At 38.0% G+C, this 23,536-nt stretch overlaps 1 protein-coding gene across 1 annotated transcript; it reads right to left on the bottom strand.

The window, feature by feature from the left end:
- Positions 1 to 1,203: 1,203 nt before the first annotated feature.
- On the bottom strand, positions 1,204 to 22,050 carry ccdc150 (coiled-coil domain containing 150). The gene is made up of 25 exons (XM_056265986.1): positions 22,010 to 22,050; positions 21,264 to 21,623; positions 19,445 to 19,611; positions 17,558 to 17,674; positions 17,037 to 17,166; positions 16,911 to 16,954; positions 16,742 to 16,834; positions 11,652 to 11,759; positions 11,249 to 11,373; positions 10,795 to 10,972; positions 9,977 to 10,045; positions 9,701 to 9,793; positions 9,543 to 9,626; positions 9,209 to 9,307; positions 8,207 to 8,272; positions 7,986 to 8,110; positions 7,501 to 7,573; positions 7,292 to 7,416; positions 6,422 to 6,539; positions 6,132 to 6,290; positions 5,940 to 6,008; positions 4,050 to 4,181; positions 2,715 to 2,801; positions 2,280 to 2,417; positions 1,204 to 1,356 (listed from the first exon to the last, which is right to left on the bottom strand). Exons 2-25 carry the CDS (start codon positions 21,619 to 21,621, stop codon positions 1,222 to 1,224), a joined length of 2,892 nt encoding a protein of 963 aa, XP_056121961.1. The 5' UTR covers positions 21,622 to 21,623; positions 22,010 to 22,050; the 3' UTR covers positions 1,204 to 1,221.
- Positions 22,051 to 23,536: the final 1,486 nt, after the last annotated feature.

Below are 23,536 nucleotides of genomic sequence, written 5' to 3'. Positions count from 1 at the left end.
TGGAAGAAGATAGAAGAGCAGAGCGCAGGAGGCAAACAAAACGACGGGTAAGTTTAGCAAGCATTAGCAATTAGCTGGTTGAATGCGTTATTAGCATTAGCAATTAGCTGGTTGAATGCGTTTGTCTTAAGTTATGAGTTAGCATAGCCTACATAGGCGAATTGCAACAGACAGTGAAGAAAATGTGTTGACAGTGGGCGTGACTTATAAGTTGAACCAATCAACGTAGACCTAGGGAAAGGGAACTAAAAAAGTCCTCGCTCTAGACTAGGTACTGAAAGAGTTATAGGAACTACGGTCTGAGGAACTAAAAAATCCCCAACTTAGTCCGGTCGGAACACGCGAAAAAAAAGGGTTATAGGAACGTTAGGTTCTAGGAACTGCAAAAGTCCCTCCGGTCGGAAAGCGGCTAATATTATGTCTATGAACCAGAGGAGCAGCCCATATGTTTTTTAGCCAATCAGAGTACGTATCCTCTTTTGCCTTTGACATGTGCTGGTTGGCTGACATATAAGTGGTGGGCGGGGTTTAAAAAAGGCCAGTGGTTGGTTGTACCAGAGAATGTCTAATAGACGGGCTTTGGTTGTACAGATTGGAGCTGTTCAGTTTGTGCTGAACTCTAAAGAAAATTTGAATTTTGAGCACTGAATTTCACAATAATGATATATATGTATATACACACACACGTGTATATATAATACTTTTATTACAGTATTGTCTTTTCAGATTCAAGCGGCTTTATTGACATTACAAAAAGTGATATAGCAATAAAAACTATTATACATATAATACCTAAATATACACATATACAAAACAGGTTGCCCCTTTCTAACAGCAAGACTTCATTTACACTAGTAGTTACTTTTGCACTTTCTGGGGTTTTACTTTGCAGGTGTAGGAGTTTGACCTTGTATTATTGTGATGGAATAGCATTGTTACGGGCTGCAGGGAAATGACATGTTTAGCATGAGTCATTTGTGAGCAATTAGGTCATTTCTGGTTGTCACAACTCTGTCTTTCTACATCCACAAATAAGGTATATTTGCTTGTGCACTTTTTATGTTTAAGTATGACAAAATAATTACTATACGTTTGAATGAATTTGTTAAACAAGCTTGATATTTCCCAGCATATTCAAACGCAGCTACTTTAGATATTTCATTTCAAGCAGATCACGCACTGAAGCCTTTCTCCATGATCCATGAGCCCTGGAGGCTGTTATCAGCTGGTCAGTGTGCGTACGCGTCTTGTGTGTTTGTAACTGCCGGCGATGCTTCCCAGCTCCTTCTTCATCTCCCAGCGCTGTAATGCTGAGGCCCAGGGCTCCAGTTTAGGGTCATAAAAGCAAACGTGGGTCTAATAACAAAGTACAACCTTTCAGGTCAGGAATAAAACACACAAAGCAGACATTTGAGATAAAATAACCACCCAGAGATGAGGTCGGGACCAAATTGTGAGATATAAATGTATATACATACAATACCACACACACACACACACACACACACACACACACACACACACACACACATATATATATATATTTATATTTATATATATATATTTATAAAGAGATATATTTAAATATATGTTCAATATATATTAATTAAATGTATATTTAATTTACACTACTGTTTAAAAGTTTAATCAGTCATTTTTTTAAAACATGTTCTCCAAGGCTGCATTTATGTGATAAAAAATACAGTAAAAAAAAATAATATTGTAAAATACATGTAACTATTTGCTATTTTACTATATTCTAAAATGTAATTTATTCTTGTGATCAAAGCTGAATTGTCAGCATCATTACTCCAGTCTTCATTATAAATCATTATTTTAGAAATCAATATAATATGATAGTCAGAAATCATTATAATATGATGATTTGAAAAATTTCTGATTATTATCAATGTTAAAAACAGTTGTGCGGCTTAATATTTTTGTGGAAAGTGTGATAAATCTTTTCAGGATTCTTTGATAAATAGAAAGTTCAAAAGAACAGCATTTATTTAAAACATAATTATTTTTAACAACATAAATGTCTTTACTGTCGCGTATGATCAATTTAATGCTGAATAAAAGTGAATCCATGCATACAAATGTAGTCAAATGTATCATCAAAATAATAATTTAATAAGTCATTTTTAAATGCAATTTTATTTGGACTTGGATGCAACTGGACAGTTAATCACACATGGATCACTAGGACCCTTATAAATGGATTTTCAACAAATATAATATAAAATAGCTAAATTTATTTCACGTGTCTCATTTGCTACCTGAGCGGGAGTGGACAGTGTGCCGTCTTTCCCCGTCCTCCATAAGCTTTCCCGGTGTTTCTGTGGCTCATCCTCGCAGTTAAAGCTCTCCGATCTCGAGCGGAGCCCTCTGTGGTCCTCAACCATGTTCTCTGTGATCTGAGGAACAGAGAAGCGGGATAGAAACAGAGCAATCAAATCAAAGGCAAAAGAAGTGTCCATCCTCTGGAGAGCTCGCATGATTTCAACACTGGCTGTGATCAGAGGAGGCGGCGGCAATCTAAATTCTGACATGGATTTGAGCATCAATTTCAGGACTTTGGAAAAAGCGATAGATGAGCATTACTGGAAACACCACAGCATTCAGATTCAGTTGGTTTACTTGTAAAATTCTGTCATTATATGTCCCTATTATTATTGCTGATGTATAAATGGATGGAAATATGGGTCGTTTACCTGCTGTGACTCCAGACAAACTTCCCGGAGTCTCAGTTCTGCCTCATCCCTCTCGTCCCGGAACCGTTTCGAACTCTCTTCCAGGTGCTGTACACAAACACATTAACAGCACCATTCAGCACAAAACCCCTGATCACTTATTTACATACTGGCACTTCTCCAGCACTTTGTTGGTCTTGCTGTATTGATGCCCTGAAGGGAGTAACAGACAGGAAGAAGAAGAAGAAGAAGGGAACAGTAGCTTTGCTGAGACTGCACAGAGGAAGGAAAAACAGAGACATGGAGAGAGAATCACAAGGCAGACAGAAAACGATAAAAAAAAAGAAGATGAAAGGAGTATTTATGGCTCCGGATCCTCCAAGTGAACACGTGAAGTAATATCACATGGATCATGAGGACTGAGAGCACAATTTGAGACAGTACCATATGCTTAAAGGCCCCAGTATAATTAAAGTCCCCCTGTAGTCAATCATTTTATACCTTAAAACTCATCTTTGATCACCAAAATTACATATCTAAGCGTTTTTTTTTTTGTCATGTCTTAAAATAGCTTGAATGTAACTCTACACCCTTGGCTCATTTAGTATACGTGGTTCTATGAATATGCAGATTAGCCCCGCCTCCACTCACTCGCACCAGCTCAGAGATCCACTGGTTGACGATCACACGTTGACCTGATTGGTTACAAGGTAGTTTGTGACGTCAGAAACACCAGCGATTACACCAGCGTCTTTGGTTCACTGCAGTTTTAAGGAGAAAATACTCAGCAATGGTGTCGACTTATGAATTTACACATGGTTTGTCTTAAAGCATATTAAAAACACCACATAGACATATAAACAACATTAAAAGCTTGATTTTTACCACAAGCGATATCAAAGAACGAATTGGTGTGACGTAATTCTGAACAAAATCAGGCCCAAACAAAGTTCATTTTGTGTTCGTTTCGGGAGTTTGAAACTTTCTGGCAAAGTGTGCTCTTGCTGGTAAACACATTTGAACTACCATTGGTCAGTGGTGGTGATGTAATAGGTAGGTGTGCACAGAGGCTCCACCTTCTTTGACGTGGAAATCAATTTTTTCTGTTCAGTCCCTCGAGGTCCCCGTTTTCACACCGCTGTCATTTATGTTGTGTTTATTTTGTTATTGAGAGGAAAGTGTGCAGCACATATTAACAAATCCATCTAAACGTCGCTCTCAGCAGCGTGAACAGCATCTGGATGTCCGCTAACAGTATATCGCTGCTCAAACTACTTTTTACCCCAAAGCGAAGAGCGAAAAAGAACGTCGTGAGTAAATCGGGCGGGGCCTTGAGGTGAAAAAGAGAGTGCCGACCTGACATTGCTCCTGTAGGGTGTGATTGAGAGCTCTTTCGGCCTGTAGCTCCCCCTGCTGTGTGGAGGACAGACACTGCAGCTCAGACTGGAGAGACACCATCTCAGAGCGCATCTGCAGCAGACACTGAGACTGAAACACACACATGAGTAAAGATGGGTCAGGACATTCACTAGTTGTCGGTAAGTAAGTGAGGTTATATTTTTTAGCAGCTGTGCTTTAAAGGGGATGCATTTAGAAATACAACTTAAAGGCACACCGCGGAACTTTTGGCCACTAGTGGCGCTCGACCTGTAACTTTCACGTCTAGCGTCCCTAGAGGCCACAAGCTCCGCAGCACTGTCGCAAAAGTCAACAAACAGTCAACCGGTCCGCCCATAGACAGTGGGTCAGCCTCCCGTGTCTTTAGATTATGTGTGCTTGCAGTGTTTAAGGCGGGCAGCCTTGCCGCGCTCGATTCCCTTATAGCAGTCTGCTGAGAGAGAGCGAGCGGGGCGAGCCCCGTGGGGGTTAGTGCTAACATGTCTGAGTGAATGTGGGCGCGTGACGGCGGGCACATTTACTGCACTAAAAACACCGTCGGCCTGAGCCGACTGTAACTTATGTGTGTTGGTTTCGTTTTACAGAAACCGTGGGACATGTTGTGTGTAGTGTTTGTGGGCACTGAGTCGTGGGAACGTTCACTACATTTAATGTACATTTGACATGAGTCGACTTTATTTGTGCGAGCCCTGCACTGTGGCGGGCTGTGCTTGTGTGTAGAAATGAACAATGGGCTGTGGGCATTTTATTACACACATAACACCATCGGCTGTGGCCGGAATACCAGAAAATACTACACTGCTTATATGATTTATCTGGGTCACCTTGGAAACGGCATTTGTGTGCAGGCAAGCGTCAGCATCGGTCGGGCACCCCTCCTCCTCCTGTAGCTCACGCCAGCGAGCGAACGCTGGACCAATGGTGATCCTCGTCCTGGCTTTTCATTTGTCACTATGCCTTTTTCTTTCTTTTTTTAGTGTCCTCTGACAAAACCTTTGCCTTCTTCCTTGTAGCTGTTGGTTCGGCCATGACGAAAACATACAGACGGCAATCAAACGCGAGTTGAGCTCTCACGTTAGAATTTGAGGAAGTTGTGGGTGGTGGGGGAAGTGACGTATGCCGTAAAGCCGTTGAATTTTGTAGTTCTTTTTGTGCTCGGGTTCCTACCCGAAACCCGAAGTTACATAGTGCTAGGAAAAGCGATACAGACACCTTCAGGCTACGGCAGACGTGTCATTCAACCTATTGTAAGTCGATGTACCATCTCAATGGGTTTTGGTAATATATTATAAAGGTTGAAAAGTTCCACAGTGTGCCTTTAAGCAAACTTTTTAAGCTTTTTAAAATATTAAAGCAGTGCTGGTCTGGTCAGGGTAAAGTCTCTGCCTTAAAAGATAAATATTTATCAAGACAATTATGGTTAGAGTCTATTGAGTCCTATTATTATGCATTATACATAAATGTATTTTTTTTTCATGACAACTATCAATAATCATACTAATTCTGTATAACAAGATCAAATAAAAGTATTAGATTCAAAATCACTCTAAATATATTGTAGCAAAATTTATTTTTTATTTAATTTAATCATTATATTGTGTTCATTTTTATGCTCAGCATAATACACAGTGAAATGCAAGTTAGTCATGCAATTCATTTATAGAGCAAAAAAAAGTGCATTGTGACATGGAGGCGAACATTTAAGAAATGAAAGGCCGTTTACACGACACCATTTTCATCCAAAAACAGAAGGGAAAAAAAAGTATGCATTTTGGCCGTTTATTTACACGACAAGGGGGTTTGGGGGGGCCTGAAAACGCAAACTTTTGAAACAGTTTGGATGCACACCTGCTCATAACTCCTCCTCTTGTATTCATCCTTAGCTTCTTCAAGACTTTCAATTTCTGCTTCCAAATCCTGTTGGGAGAAGCAAGACGATGCAAAAAACTGTGTTTATGCAAGTTCTGGGGTGTTGGTATTACAGTGAGAGAGCTTGTATCCAGCACAGATATGAGGTAAACCATGGGTAAAGTGACGCACCTTGCTTCTCAGAGAGTGGCTCAGAGCTGTTCTGTTGTCCAGAGACTGATTCAACAGAGACACCAGCTTCTCCAGCTCAGACACCTTCTCTTGTAGCTTCTGATTGGCTTGTGAGAGGTCACCTGACTTTGCTGATGCATCATTTAGTGCCTTCTTCAGCTATGTAGAAAACAGGAGTCAGTCAGAGTCATTCTTATTTGTAAAGTAAGTAGTTAAAAGTGCTATACATTGAAAACTACATCACAAGACAACTAATCTACATAGAAATAAAAACACATATTTAATATTACCCTCTGTGCCGACTTCCTCCTAGAGTCTTTTTCTCTGTTGAGCCGGTTCTTGAGGGAATCTACACATTCCGTCAATCGACCAATCTCTGCCCTTGCCTCGTTAAGCTCCGCCTCCCTGCTGATGCAATCATGTATAATATGAGCTCAAGAAAACATGGAGGAAAAAAACAACTGGGTCCCTTTGATTTGAACAGCTGGATCCTGGTAAATACATAAATAACCAAACACAAATAGCGGAAATCACACATCACAACACAAATCCATGCAAAAATTCAGGGATGCAGGATAAATCTATACTATATCAGTTATTGACCAATATTAGAGATTTTTTCATTTTAATTAGTTGACATTGCCTCGATATCAGTCAGTATTGGATATTTAATTGTGCATACTCTTTTACACTATTTTTACATATATTATATTGAATTAACATTGATATTATATTGAATTTTACATATTTATATTGAAAGAACAGCCATTTGAAGTTAATCTTTAAAACACTAATAATTTAATGTCATTAAGTGCATCTTAAAATAATTATTTTACTATCCATTTTTCGTACTGTTAGGGTTAGTCCATAGTCCATAATGTTGTGATGCCTAAATTTGTAGCAATCTTGTAGCATTTGAAAGAAATTGAAGTTTTTAATGTTTATTTTTTTATTTAGATAAAGCAATATAGAACTTTATGATTGGCGATTACATGAAACCAATTATCTGAATTTTTAATATCGTTGCATCTCTAAGTACAGTATAACACACATCCTAATGTGAAGTGACATTAATGAAGTAGCCAAAATGAACAATGTAGAATCGAGTGTGTGGTTTTAAATGACAAACAGTACCGCAGATAAAACACACATGCCCTCACCTCTCGCCGAGGGTGTTTAGTTTCTCCTGTGTGTTTTGGGTTTCCCGTAAGGCCTGCTCTAAACTCTGAGCAAGTGTCCTGTTGTCCAGCTGAGCTTCATCAAGTGCTTTTTGCAAAGACTCCCCCTTCAATGTGAGCGTGTAAACATTCAGACACCTTGATCTCATCTCTTATTTATTTGGTCATCAGTGTGTTTGTGTGCGTCATACCTTCTCATTATTGGTTCTGTTGTGATTCTCTACTTCAGCTTCAAGCCTCTGAATCTCTTTTATAGCCTGCAGTCTGACACACACACACACACACACACACACACACACACACACACACACACACACACACACACACACACACACACACACACACACACACACACACAGCTGATTACAAAAGACAAAACATTGACTTAGTAAAAACAAACAACAATCATATTTACAGTAATGCACTTATAATGGAAGTCTATGCAGCAAGACATTCCCCAGAAATGAATAAATGTTAAAGCACTTTATTAATTGTTCCATACAAAAATGTGTTATTTGAGCTGTAAAGTTCAAAAACTGAAACCTTATGTGATGCTGCATCCATGTCACAAGTGCAAGACGGCTGCCATGATTGGCTAGCACAACATAAAAAATGATCCCTTTCCTGCAATCAGACGTGTGTCGTCTTATAGTTTCTCTCACACACACACACACACCTCTCTCTCCTGAGTGTGTGTAGTTCCTGTGCTCTTTCTCTCAGCTCTGCATGCAGTGTCTGTGTGTTCTGCTGCAGACGAGCGTGAGACGACAGGACGTTCTCCAGAGTCTGCGCTATTTCATTCTGAAACACACAAAAAAAACACACGCGGTCATAAAAATGTGATCTTTTGTCAATGCAATATATTGCTTTCAATTCTCGTTCTTTTGAAAGACTCACCGTGTCTCTGTGCTGTTGCAGTAGTGCACCGAGTTGCTCTTTCAGTGTCTGATTTTCTATCTGCATCTGAGAACGAGAGTGTGTAACTCAGCAGTCCACTTATAATTTTAGCCATAATTATGTTTTATATCACCGTTTTGCAGTTTTTAAGTGCTCGATCATTCAATAACAGCCTCTACAAAGCCCCATTCATTTCATTGTGACAGATGCATAAAACAATCAGCACTGAAACGTCCTGCTTTTATTACTTTATTGTGACAAGCCAAGATTATGAACACAGAATAGATGTTGTTAAATGTGGGCCGTCATATATATATATATATATATATATATATATATAACTTATACTTAGAAACTTATAATAGAGATATACACATCACATAATTACATGTAAATCCTACTTTCTGTTTCATGTGTTTTATATTGATGGTATCGTCTAACTGTGTTTTGTCTTATGCTCTGCTTTAAAAAAGAAATGTGTGTCATATGTTAATGTTATGTTTTCTGATCGCAATCTAGCGGACGGTACCATATGGGTTACCTGTTAATCAGTATTTGGTTTAAATGAGTCAAGTTTGCTGCTTAGATAATATTTATAAATACTACTCTTTTTGGATGAGGATGAAGTATAGTATTGTGAGGAATATGTATGAAGTATGAAGGAATATGTATTGTGAAAAGCGCTATACAAATAAATTTGAATTGAATTGAAAGTACAGTATATGGGCCTTCTATTAATTGAGCAGTCTGAGAGTTTTAGTTAGCAAATCTATTTGTTCTTCGTCTCAGAATTAGCGCGAGCGCTTGGACTACGTCACAAATAGAACTGGGCTTTGTCGTATCGCGTCGCACCGTATCCAGTGTAGACAGCATCACTGATTATAATGGGGTTTATCTGCTTTTTCGGCTCACGTCTGGTGCAAACGCGGTGTCACACACCACAGCGACACACAGCTTGTGAAACAGCAGTGGTTTGTTAGACAGACGGGTGTTTGTGTTTACCTGTGTGTAACTGTACTGCAGCTTAGTGTTAGCCTGACAGTGTTCATTACAGTCTGCTTTCAATGCCTTCAGTTCAGCGGCCATCTGCTGCACTCGTGCCTGTACACACACACACACACACACACACACACACACACACACAGTCTATTAGAAACCTGGTGTGTGTTTCTGCTATATAATGTGTGTGTTCATCATTTGATTGTTTGATCATCATTGTATGTATCATCACTGTGCAAAATGTGTGCAATAAATCCATATACATACGAAGTGTGTGTGTGTGTGTGTGTGTGTGTGTGTGTGTGTGTGTGTGTGTGTGTGTGTGTGTGTCACAGACCTGCAACTTGCCCTTCTCGTAGGCCAGTTTGTTCTTGCTGTCTGTCAAGCCCCACAGCATCTGTTCTACCTGACGGTGAGTTACCTGGGAGAGGAAGAGTGTTACAAGCACATTTTCTTTTGACGTGCGTCTGACTCTGTGATCTTTTGATCTCAAACCTGCTGATGCTCCATGACTGCCAGGCTCTCCATCAGCTCCTGGTTCTCCTCCTTCTGTTTCTGCAGTGCTGAGTTCCCCGTGGTCAGCTCCACCTGTCCATCACAGGGGAGAAGAGGATGTTTATGGTAATAGCTGGTGCAATATTACCCTGATCTGTTGAGTAGGTGAAATGAGCTCTATTTTCTATCCAGCAAACAAAGAGTAGAAAAAAAAAGTTGATCTCTTGAATGAGACAAAGAAAGACTGGAAGCGACCTCACATTTGGTCAGCAGTACCTTGATCTCCGACAGCTGTGTTTCTAGAATGTTCTTCTCTTTTTTCAGCAAGAAGATTGCAGAGTTCATCTGAGATTTGGAAATTAAGAGTTCATTAAAGCAACGGGCCACAAGTGGTTGTGCGGTACAGTTTTTCCAAAGGTTAAGAGCTGTTGTTAGCAAGCATAATGTGGAACAAAATCATAACGGAGATAATGCACATCCACATTGATTTATTGCAGATTTTGAATGATTAAAAATTATTATTATTATTATTTGTATATACTGTATATGCAAATTACATAATGTATTATAATTATTATGATTAACTATTAAACATTATTTTACTACTTTGATAATCAAAGTATTGATAATCTTAAAATAATGATAAATTACTAATGTATATATATAGTTATTATTATTATAATTAATAATACGAATACTCTTTTATTTAATCAAATTAATAACAATATTACTAAAATTAATACAATAATAATAACAATATATTAGTACTACTACCACCACCAATAATAGTATTAATAAAAAATAATAGTAACAATAATTATAATTAATACAATATTAATAACAATATATACTACTACTGCCACCACCAATAATAATATAAATAATAATGCTAAATTGTGATATTTATGACAATAATAATAACAATCATAATTATTATTGTTGTTGTTTTTATAGATTTAAATGTGCCTCATCCAATTATAATTTAGTGCCAGTACTATCAGTTTAATTCATACCCATTTAAACATCAGTGCTCGTGTCCTTTCCTTTTAGCCTGAGAAATGACACCAACAAAAAGTAACAACCATTCGACTCACTTCCCTCTTCATGTGATCCCTCTCTTCTCTCAGGGTGTCTCCCTCTCTCCCAGCACAGCTGAGCTCCCCCTGAAGCCTCTGAATGGTGCGTTCCAACATCTGCTGATGACTGACAGCTGTCACCTGGGAAACAGTGGAACTCTGCTGCAGCTCGGAGTGATCCATCTTCAGTGCCTCGCTTGTAGACGAAATAAAAGAGCGCATTTACAGCTTACAGTCATATTTTGTTCATGCTTTTCAAAGATGATGGCATCTCATGCAACATGTTGCCATCTGCCTAATCTGACTGAATCGAAGATGAATTTCAGCCAAAACATGGTAGCGTTTGCTAGGATACAGCTTTTGACGTCAACAACAAAATAAAGAAGGAGTGTTCGTCTTTTCCCCGCTGTGGGTCACGATTTACCAGTTGTGAAGGTTTTATAGTAGCCTAGTGAATGTGTGTGTAACTCACAGTTCTTTCTGCAGGACGAGTTTCTCTGATATCGTGCCCTGTAGTTCAGCCTGGATGTTCCTCCTGGCTGTGTCTAAAAGCAGATCCTGCTCCTTAAGGTGTTTAGACACACGATCTCGCTCCGCCTGAACAAACAGTGTGTGTGTGTGTGTGTGTGTGAGAGAGAAAGAAATATAATCTCTATCAGCAAACTTTTGTTCAGTGTTACTATTACTGCCATATTGACTCATTTTAATTTTAATCCTATAAACTGAACTAATGTTATTTCACTGGATAAATATTATTTTGCCCTTATTAATGCACTAAATCAGTTGTTAGCAGCTAAAATGAAAACAAACTGGCAATAGAATGTCCAGTTATTTTTGATGCCAATGACAGTAAAACTGGAACTGAACTGAAATACCTTGATGTTGTTCTGATATTCTGTTTGTAGACGAGTGTTTTCCAGTGTTAATGAGTGAAGTGCAGTGCTCAGCTCTGAACACTGAACCTCTAACTTATCATTCAACACCTGAGAGAAAGAGAGAGGATGACTTTTAACTAGGGGTGTAACAATATATCGTGCCACAATATATCGCAATGCAAAAATGCAACAATACAGGTCCTTCTCAAAAAATTAGCATATTGTGATAAAGTTCATTATTTTCCATAATGTAATGATAAAAATTAAATTCTCATATATTTTAGATTCATTGCACACCAACTGAAATATTTCAGGTCTTTTATTGTTTTAATACTGATGATTTTGGCATACAGCTCATGAAAACCCAAAATTCCTGTCTAAAAAAATTAGCATATCATGAAAAGGGTCTCTAAACGCGCTATTAACCTAATCATCTGAATCAACTAATTAACTCTAAACACCTGCAAAAGATTCCTGAGGCTTTTAAAAACTCCCAGCCTGTTTCATTACTAAAATCCGCAATCATGGGTTAGACTGCCGACCTGACTGCTGTCCAGAAGGCCATCATTGAAACCCTCAAGCAAGAGGGTAAGACAGAAAGAAATTTCTGAACAAATAGGCTGTTCCCAGAGTGCTGTATCAAGGCACCTCAGTGGGAAGTCTGTGGGAAGGAAAAAGTGTGGCAAAAAACGCTGCACAACGAGAAGAGGTGACCGGACCCTGAGGAAGATTGTGGAGAAGGACCGATTCCAGACCTTGGGGGACCTGCGGAAGCAGTGGACTGAGTCTGGAGTAGAAACATCCAGAGCCACCGTGCACAGGCGTGTGCAGGAAATGGGCTACAGGTGCCGCATTCCCCAGGTCAAGCCACTTTTGAACCAGAAACAGCGGCAGAAGCGCCTGACCTGGGCTACAGAGAAGCAGCACTGGACTGTTGCTCAGTTTTGCATGTCATTCGGAAATCAAGGTGCCAGAGTCTGGAGGAAGACTGGGGAGAAGGAAATGCCAAAATGCCTGAAGTCCAGTGTCAAGTACCCACAGTCAGTGATGTTCTGGGGTGCCATGTCAGCTGCTGGTGTTGGTGCACTGTGTTTTATCAAGGGCAGGGTCAATGCAGCTAGCTATCAGGAGATTTTGGATCACTTCATGCTTCCATCTGCTGAAAAGCTTTATGGAGATGAAGATGTCATTTTTCAGCACGACCTGGCACCTGCTCACAGTGCCAAAACCACTGGTAAATGGTTTACTGACCATGGTATTACTGTGCTCAATTGGCCTGCCAGCTCTCCTGACCTGAACCCCATAGAGAATCTGTGGGATATTGTGAAGAGAAAGTTGAGAGACGCAAGACCCAACACTCTGGATGAGCTTAAGGCCGCTATCGAGGCATCCTGGGCCTCCATAACACCTCAGCAGTGCCACAGGCTGATTGCCTCCATGCAACGGCGCATTGAAGCAGTCATTTCTGCAAAAGGATTCCCGACCAAGTATTGACTATTGAGTGCATAACTGAACATAATTATTTGAAGGTTGACTTTTTTTTTTGTATTAAAAACACTTCTTTTATTGGTCGGATGAAATATACTAATTTTTTGAGACAGGAATTTTGGGTTTTCATGAGCTGTATGCCAAAATCATCAGTATTAAAACAATAAAAGAACTGAAATATTTCAGTTGGTGTGCAATGAATCTAAAATATATGAAAGTGTAATTTTTATCATTACATTATGGAAAATAATGAACTTCACAATATCAATAGCATACTATCACAATATGCTAATTTTTTTAGAAGGACCTGTACGTATTGTGGATAGTCCCCCCCCCCCAAAAAAAAAATACTGTGTGAGAAAAAAATTCAAGTTTTTAGAGTTTAAGTGTCAGTACTACATTAAACTACTATTTATAATGTTGAATTTAATGTATAATAATGGAATGGGGAAATATTTGTGGGTCCTGATAATACCAAATGTCTTATGTTACCTGACCAGTAAAAAGTGTCCAACATTATTTAAAATATATCTAGTCAGTGAAAAAGTGCAAGAACATTCGTCTAAAATTATTCTGTATTTTCAGCTTCAGAATCATTCATGAATATTTTTATTCTGGTTGTAGAATAACCCATTGTCCTCGGGTTAAAAGCACAGAGTCCAAGCCTATTCATTTAAACCCACAATATAATATCAAAGTTAGCATTTTAATCAACAGTACATTTTTTGTTAACCTTTTATCATATGTCTTGGAGTAGCACTATAATATCGTATCGTGAGTTCAGTATCGTGATATGTATCAAATCGTGACATGAGGGTATCGTTACACCCCTACTTTTAACCTTTATTCACAACATGCACAAACATTTTTACACCAGAACAGGAAAGTTCATCAATAAAAACAATGTTGTTGGCTAAACAAAGCTGAATAAATGTATATAAACCTACATTTCAGTCGGTTTTCACACATTATTCAAAGATTATAGAATATAGCTAATAAATCATACACACACTACTATATGGTACTTTTTATGTGCTTTTTTGAGCCGGACTGTTACAATCACCATCCTCCCATCCTTCACAGATAATCAAGTCATATATGGTTTTGCAGTAAATTGGGATTTTTATTTTAGGTGAGTTATTCCTTTTATATTGCTACTACAACATAGTATCACTATTCAGTGTTGGGTGTAACGCATTACAAGTACCGGTAACAGGAGATTACTTTTTTCAAGTAACTAATTAATTTGAAAGTTTTCCCATGTATTGACTGACAGCTCTCCTGTCCTCATGTTGAGAGAAATCGTGAGTAAGTGCAGAGGCGTTGTAAAATAACTAAATGTAATTAATTGTAAAATAATTAACTTAATTTATGTATTTAATCTCACTTTTTGAACTTTTGTCTTTGCTGCAGACATTCAATGATCCAATTCAACCATACAAATTAGCAAAAATGACTTTATTTTTTTGTTTTGTTTCTATTGCTGAAGTAAGAGTGTTGACCAGAGCCATAGAGAGAGAGAGTTACGACACTCCCATAGACCGCCATTGGAACTTAGGAATGCGGAAGTAACGCGTGTCGTGGAGCGGCCGATAGTTCCAAACACTGATAGTTCCAGCATTGAACCCCATTCATTTTCAGTGCTTCCGAAGTACGCTCGCTGGTAAATTAATGAAATTACTGTATTTTTTTACTTTTACACACATTAGCCGACCTCTCGTGAATCTAGTCTGTAGTTATATTTTATGTAGCCAGTTTTAGTAAATGTTTATTGGAAGATAATAGGTTAATTGCAGCGATAGCTTACGTGACCAACACTTCACTAACGTTAGCTAACTTACGGTAACTAATAAATAATATTTGTAATAATATTTTATATGTATGTATATATATATATAGCCTATATATAATATTATACATACACACACACACACACAATTCATTTATTTAAATGGGTTAGGGTTATGCATGTGCTTATATGTATTTAGGAACATAGTTAATTCACTCATCTCTCCGGTTTAATTTTATGAAGAATATTTTTCGGTTGAATATTTACCGAACATTGCTGTATATAGTCGTTGCTTTCTACATTATGGGAGCAGTCTATTTCCCTCCTAAATCATTCATTTGTACATGCACAGCGTAATTATTTATATTTTATGTTGGTTGGAGTTCTGAACGGACTGCAGACCTCTTTGCGTGATCACGAAGGTAGGCTAATGGCTGAATCGGAATTTATAAGCAAGATCACGAGAATCAATAGCCTTATACAGCCCAGTTGTGCTAAAATAAATATCATGAGACGTCCATCATCAGATGAATGACATGGAAAAGTTAAGTTAGAGCCGCTAAAGCCAGTGCTACTACCCATGCGAACATGAACACTTTCCCTCCAAAAATATAGCCTAAAACTTATCTAAGTTGTCACCCTGCCTCTCCAAATGCAAAACTGACATTAACAAAATGCAATAACAGCTTAAAAAGTACTTGGGTGTGTGTTTTATTTTATATTTACAGTTTAATAATGCAATCGCTGCTGTCTCTCCATAGCAGAACATGACAGCCCGCGTGTGTTTTGGAACTATTGGGGCTTACATGAACCACGTGACAGCCGTCGCGGCGACATCAAAGAGTGTCGCAACTCTTTCTCTCTATGGCTCTGTTGTTATTAGAAAAACAAGCAAAACCCGCTAAAGTGAGAAAAAGTAACGCAAAAATGAAATAACGTATTACTTTCCATAAAAAGTAACACAATATTTTAATTTAAAAGTAACTTTCCCCAAACACTGTCACTATTTAGTTATTTATTTTTAATAATTGAAACGTTCTATGTACATTTTTGCAACACAAAGAGTAAACAAAAAAAAAAACAGAATGTAAGCTGTTTCACATAAAAGTTAATTCAGTTTTATTTTCCAATAAAGTGTGTAACTTCATTATTCAAACAAAACAGTGAAAAAAATATCGTGTTTTTTTATTGTTGTTTGTCACAGCAATTTTTCAATTAAAACGTTTAACATAACTGCTAATATTGTAGCTCAGTATTTTCCCCTAATGTCATAATATATACTATATAAATAATTTAAACGTTTTATGTACATTTTTCAACACAGAATGGTCTAACTTTATTATTCAAAACAGTCAAAAAATAAATAATCTATTAAGTTTCAATTGTTTATCTTTTGTTTCTGTCAACAAAAATGTTATTTGCCAGAAAAAAATTAAAAAGCTCAGCATACCACAGAAAATAGGGTTTTTTCATAGAAATTTTACAATAAAAACCTTTTAACATGACGTAACTGCTAATACTGTAGCCCACTCTTTTTTTTTACCCTTTATTAATATTCTAATACATAATACAATATGTTAAACATATTCAGATTATGGGGGGGGAGGGGGCGGACAAAACTTTTTCTACTTTCAACTGGGGACATCACCATACAAAATTGAGAACCATAGGTCTAATCCATATTTGTACAATGGCAGTATGTTGGCTTTGTGGAGCTAACATAATTATATAATGCTAAACAGAGTGTGTGTGTGTGTGTGTGTGTGTGTGTGTGTGTGTGTGTGTGTGTGTGTGTGTGTGTGTGTTTGTGTACCTGAACTTGATCTGCAGCTGCTCTGAGGTCTCGTCCATCTCTGAAGAGTCTGCTGTTGTCCTGCTGCTGCTTCTGCAGAGCCGTCTTCACGCTCTAAACACACACGGACATCATGAGACGTGTCATTACTGCTATGCTATCAGTGTCTCTAACACACACATGCTCGTACCTTGATCTCTTTGCTCAGCTGTGATATCAGAGTCTCTTTCACTCCTGAGAGGAGACAAAACATTTTAGTTTCACAATACAGTAGCATAAACCAAGATTAAATGTCCCATAATTCAATGTTTCTGACTGGAATGGTCTCGGAGCTGCTGACACTCTCTCTCCAGGTACAGGATTTGCTCCTCCCTCTTCTTTAGCTCCGCCCTGTTTGCCTGTCCGTCAGTACGTAAGATGTGGCAATCTCCTTGAAGAACCTCTACCTGATAAGACACCAGCAAATAGTGAATAGAAAGATTAAATTAGCTGTTTATGACTATAAAACACATCCAGGGTGGTTGCTAAGGTGTTGCTATGGTGTTCTGGATGGTTGCTCTGGGCATTGCTTGGTGTAATGAGGTATTCTACAGTAGTCAACATTTGAAGTGGATCAAAAAAGTTAATCAAAGTTATCCTAAGACAAGAACAGGTATTGTTCAAAATTCATGTAGTATAACTTTGATGAAAGGTTTTGATCCACTTCAAATGTTGACTACTGTAGTTTCTCCAAGTATATTTATCAATCAGACAAGTCTTTTTTTTTAAATATGCAAGTAAGATCGCAGTAAACGAGGATATACTGTGAACCTTTTCTAGTCCTTTCCTTCAGTTTACCTGGCCTCTCTCCCTCTCCACCACTCTCTCCATCTCCTCCACTCTCCGCAGCAGTGCATTGTGGGATTGCTCAGCCTCCAAGTGTGCTGCGGTCTCTTGCGCCATCTGCTCCTCCTTCTGTGAACAGATTCAGAGGTCAAGAGATATCAAATGAGATTGAAATTACCATATTTATGACATTATTTAGATATCAGTTGAACCAATAGATGTACATTTTTAATTTAATACTTTTATTTAGCAATTAGACACATTAGATTGATCAAAAGTGACAGTAAAGACATTTATAATGTTATAAAAGATTTCAAATAAGATCTCAAATAAATGCTGTTCTTTTAACACTGATCATATCAGAAATGTTTATTGAGCATCAAATCAGCATATTAGACTGATTTCTGAAGGATCATGGGACTGAAAACTGGAGTAATGATGCTGAAAAGTCAGCTTTACCATCATAGGAATAAATTGTATTTTAAAATATATTCAAATAGAAACCAGTTATTTTTTAAATTGTAATAATATTTAATAATATTACTGTTTTTACTGTATTTTTGATCAAATAAATGCAGCCTTGGGGAACATAAGACATTTTTGAATGCCAGATAACCAGGTAACTATTTACTAAAAGGTTGTTTTAACACATTTCAGCATTTTTCATTGTGTGACAAATTAATTATTAAAAGCACAAATATTTCAAGGCAGGGTAGGTAAGTTTGAGAAACTGTGTAAAAATCCTGATCGATTTTTGAGACATAAGTGTTCATTGAATCGATTGTAAAAATCGATTTTCCATGTCTAAAGACGTTTCCATTTTCAACACCAAACATAGGCAAATCCACGGACACCTAACAGGCATTAGGACGAGCGTAAAGAGGGCGCTTGAGACGCACAAGTCGCAATATTTCTGATTATTTATTGGCGTGAAGTTTCGTGCACAATGACAAACAGGAGTGCAACATTCAGGGATTGAGATTAACACCCTCCGACCCGCCAAACGCGGGTAAAAATGAACTTTGGCGGGAAACGCTGTCAAATCACGAGCCAATCTGGCGTGTTTCTATGTTTACTCACTTTGCTGGGGAAGTTCGTGTAAGACAAATCTGCGCGGATTTAGATACGCAAATCGTGAGTCCTCATGCTATATTAAATACAGCGTATTGCACAGAATCTGCGCATTTCTGGCTTACTTGAACACACACACACGTCACTACGCAACAAATAACGGCGCGCTTGTTCACTTGCATTGAAGTAATAGTGAATTTGGTTAACAGAAAAGACATTGTTATTTTCCAGCATCCTACATATTCTGATACTGTATTGATCTGTCCACCTAAAACACATTTTTGGTTTAAAAAAAATAAAAATAAAAAAATAAAAAAGCCCATTAAAATCGATTCCCTATTTTCGTTTTCGAAACTTGTGTTGGTGGGTCCGATCGATTGTGCAATCGATTTTCGAACGTAAAGTGACAGCCCTAATATGCAGGTACAGGTGGTACTGGGGATTTTGACTGCTCTTTCTCTGCCATAATCGTGAGACTTCCTAGCTTCCGGCCGGTACGTGCCTCTCCTCTTTCGAAATGAGCGAGTCAACCGGGTGCGCGCATGTGGGCGGCTCCGGTAGCAGCAGGGGTGGTGGCCATGGTAGCGAGGGAGAGTGACAGTTGCCCAGCCAATCATTGCATTCGTTCCGAATGGAATAAGTAGCTGTGTTTATTGCAGCCCTGAGAGGACTACAGACACTCGATTTTTATACTCTCCTTTTCAGAGTACTTACATTTTAGATATGTATTGGTATATAAAGACAGTTGAAACAAATTTGCGAAAAAGTGTTTTAGAAATAAACTGCCTACCCTGCCTTAATTAATGAATGAGCCCATAGCTATTTTACTTTAGTGGAGTTGGTATTCTCCAGCGCCTCTCTGAGTCGGAGCACCTCCCGCTGCGCCTCCTGCCTCTCCTCGCAGGCCTGCGTCAGCTCGTCCTGTACATGCAGAAGGTCCCGGTGTGAAGAGCGCTGCTCCTCCTCATGCTGCTCCTGCAGGGCGGATAATAGAGCTACACACAGAGGGGAGATTACAAACCCGTCTCCTGCAGGGCCCACAGATGAATGCAGACAAAACAAGTACAAAAATCACTCTCTCACACACACACACACACACACACGCACATGCACACAATGACGCGCACACACACTCTTACTAGATTACTGTCTCACACAAATTCAGTTTTGAAATTATTCCATAGACTATTGCTGGATGGTTACACAGTTAAATGACTCACTGAGTGATGATGCAAATAATAATGAATGTGTTAGGCAAGAGTTGATTTGATATTGCAATGTTGAGAAATCACTCTTTAAAAGTGAAATTATTTCTATAAATCCAGTGATCAAATGCTATGGGTCTTGGTTTTAAATGATAGTCACATGACTAGTGGCTGGTTAGATTTTTGGAATCTAATTACCTAATCCAGATTACATGTAAATCAGTTACTACCCAGCATTGTGTGTGTGTGTGTGTGTGTGTGTGTGTGTGTGTGTGTGTGTGTGTGTGTGTGTGTGTGTGTGTGTGTGTGTGTGTGTGTGTGTGTGTGTGTGTGTGTGTGTATAGCCGGGTCCCCAAAAAAGTTGCAGTTTGGATTTAAAAAGGCAAATGCTTAAGAGTCAATGACTGAATCATTATTACAGTGACTAATATTGATGCACCTCCAGATGAAAATAAATGTTGTGATGTTATTTGCATCAAGAGGTGCATCAATTTTTGGTCAAGATCTTGTATTGACGGTGCAAGAGTCCAGCACTCTGTAAAGTCTGTAAAGATGCCAATTCAGGTGTGAAAATGATTCTTCATATGCAGGGTTTGAAATGAACACCCGCCAGATGCGGGTAAGAATCAACTGTGGCGGGTCACGCTGTCAAAGCACTAGCCAATTTGGCGTGTTACTTATTATGTTACTCACTTTGCTGGGAAATTTTGTGTAGCCAAATCTGTGCAGATTTAGCGCAAATACTCAACTCGTGAGTCATCATGATATATTAAATACAGCGTATTGCGCAAAATCTGGACATATCTGGCTTACTTGATGTCCGTCACTACACAATAAACAACGGCACGCTTTTCATTTGCATTGAAGCAATGGTAAAATATTAAAAAGCATTTGGTTAACAGAAAAGACATTGTTATTTTCCAATATCCTAGGAGGGAGGAGATGGCTGGATGAAAAGATGTTGTTTGAATAAGAAATGAATGTATGAAATCCAAAATTTTATGTATATATATATATATATATATATATATATATATATGATGTTACTTAGTTAATCTGGTTCATTTATTTATTTACTTTTTGGATAGAAGAAGTTCTGAATGGCCGGTAATTTAAAAATTTAGCAGCCAAATTGGCTGGTGAGTGAAAAAGTTTAATTCAAAACCTTCCAACCATTATTACACAATCAGAGCCTGATGAATCTTGACATTGTCATCCTGGTATTTGGCCATGATGTGTCTTCCTAAATGGTTTAAGAAATGAAAAGCTACACACATCAGTTAGGGTTAGAAGAACTGTTGCCAAACATATAACATGCTAGAAACATAATCCCTGCAATAATGATCCAATCACATAAACTCTTAAGCATTTGCCCATTTAAATCCAAACAGGAGCTTTTTTTGGTCGTCAGAGTGTGTGCATATATATATATACATGCTGACCTGTGTGAGATGGATTGAGCTCTCTGTTCATCTCCAGACGGAAGATGGTGAGTTTCAGAGTGTGCAAAACACTTTCTAATCTGCACACACGTGCGACGAGCGTTTCACTCTGACTCCATAGCAAACCCTCTCCTGTGGCACTCAGGGGCCCGTGGATGTTCACAGGACTGACCGGACGCCGCTTAGAGGAGTTGGAAGAGTTCACGAGCAGCTGATCTGCAGACGCTCCCAAAGAGCCCAGACTCCTCCTCAACTCCTCCGTCTGCTCCTCCGCTTTCTGAAGACGCCTCTGTAACACGGAGAGAGACTCAGGAGCCGTGGCCCCCACAGTCAGGGGACAGATCACCGGCCTGGACATTACTAGATAGATAGATAGATAGATAGATAGATAGATAGATAGATAGATAGATAGATAGATAGATAGATAGATAGATAGATAGATGTTAAACAGACATATAGAATTGTTTAATGTTACCATGTAAATATACGTTATATAATTTAATGTAAATGTCGTTGGTTAACGTTATCTGAAACCCCTTCTCAAAGAATATAATGGCATTATGGGATTTAAATCAGTGCAAACGCACAAACACGCACCGGCGTTAAGTGACATCGGGAAATTTGATCAACAAAACATCTACTAATTAAATGAAAGAATTTGTCACAACAAATTAAATAAACTGTTCGTTTATATTAACTGAATGCGGAGTAGATTTCATTTGTTTGTATCTGTTATTGTTGCTTACCTTTAGAGAGCCCGGCACTTCCGGCTTTGATAGTTACCGTGGAGACCATGTGGAGACCGCTCCCCCTCGAGCTCAGTTCTAAACTCCCGCCATAGCGAGAAAACACAGAAAACTAGAGTGGCAAATGCTGATCAAGCTGATTAGGTAGTAGTGGCCCGGAAGTTCTCATGTGTTTTCAACTTTAGTAGCTATATATATGTATATTCATTATTATGGTGTAAATTATTGCTCGTACTACACTTGAGAGAATGGCTCTTGTCACGTGGTTTCTTTACAATCACAGTAGTTTGTGATTTAAGGACACGGGCGTTTTATTCAATAATTTTGCAGCGACTGATACTTCAGATTTTTAAAATGTACTCCAGAAGCCAAACCTTTAGTTTATTAGACTGAAAAGATTATACTTTTTAGCAGACAAAAATACTGAAATTCTTCTCGAGCCGTCACGCGCCCCCTCGAGGAAGGAGGTTTATAAACAGATTATAGTATTAGCTAGTAGTGCCGCTCAATAATTTCGTGTCTATGAACTTCTCTTGTTTGAAGGTTTCAAGAGACGCTTGGACGCTCGTTTTGAACAACTGTCAGAAGATAAAATTGTCCATTTTATTTTATTTTTGTATTTTAGCTTCTTAAAATGTTAGAAAACAAACAAACACAAAACATTTCATTTGAAGGTAGTCATTTATTTTGAGCTTCAGTGCTCTGAGGTTGTTGTTTTATTTTGGGAAAAAATCCTAAAGTGTCTTCAGAATCTGTTCATATATTGAAATTTCATGTTGAAGTTGACTCATGCCATTATATTAGAGGGCAGGAAGGCATTTAATGTAATATAAAATTGTACCAATATATAGGCTATTTCTGAACCAATATATATTTCTGTTTTACAAAATGGTATGAATCTCATGCTGTAAAGTCATGTCTTGGTAATATTTTTAGTCCTTATTTTAATTAATTAAATTAATTATTTTGAATAAAGAAAATTAAACTTATTTCTAAGACCCTTGTTTACTTATTTATTTTAAGTACAGATGTATGTTTACAAATTATTATTTGAATGTACTGAATTTAATAGACTGACTAAATTTTAAAAATGTGTCCATGATCACTAAGTGCATTACATCATTAAAAAATTAGATTTGTAATGAAAAAAAAAAATCTTTAAATAAAATTAATGAGAATTGTAGGGATATGTACTTAAATGTCAGGGGTAAATATATATATATATATTTACCCCTGACATTTAAGTACATATCCCTACAATTCTCATTACTATACCTACAATATATACCTGTGGTTTTAGGGTGAAATATGACTTTCATGAGATTCACTCAAAATGACTATTTCTCCTGGCAGCAGAGTCCTGGAAGATTGTGCAGGACACTCAGATACTTTGAGAAATGCTATATGAGGCAAATGACCACTTCAAAGCCTCATCAAACCATGATCTAGAGGTTAGAAAAACATTTCATCACTTTCCAATCCCCACTGAGCATTATTAACTTCAATTAAAAAAACAGAAATGATCAC

The sequence above is a fragment of the Rhinichthys klamathensis genome, unplaced genomic scaffold, assembly GCF_029890125.1.
Source record: "Rhinichthys klamathensis goyatoka isolate OS25496 unplaced genomic scaffold, OSU_Roscu_1.1 h1tg000243l_1, whole genome shotgun sequence".
NCBI classification, from domain to species: Eukaryota; Metazoa; Chordata; class Actinopteri; order Cypriniformes; family Leuciscidae; genus Rhinichthys; species Rhinichthys klamathensis.
This window is presented reverse-complemented; position numbering and strand designations above follow the sequence as displayed.

Coding starts and splice junctions, on each gene's coding strand:
- ccdc150 (XM_056265986.1), bottom strand. CDS start 21,621: ATGTCCAGGCCGGTGATCTGTCCCCTGACTGTGGGGGCCACGGCTCCT. Junction 11,374..11,651: donor AATATCAGAACAACATCAAG/GTATTTCAGTTC, acceptor CTGTTTGTTCAG/GCGGAGCGAGATCGTGTGTC. Junction 6,540..7,291: donor CTAAACACCCTCGGCGAGAG/GTGAGGGCATGT, acceptor TGATTGCATCAG/CAGGGAGGCGGAGCTTAACG.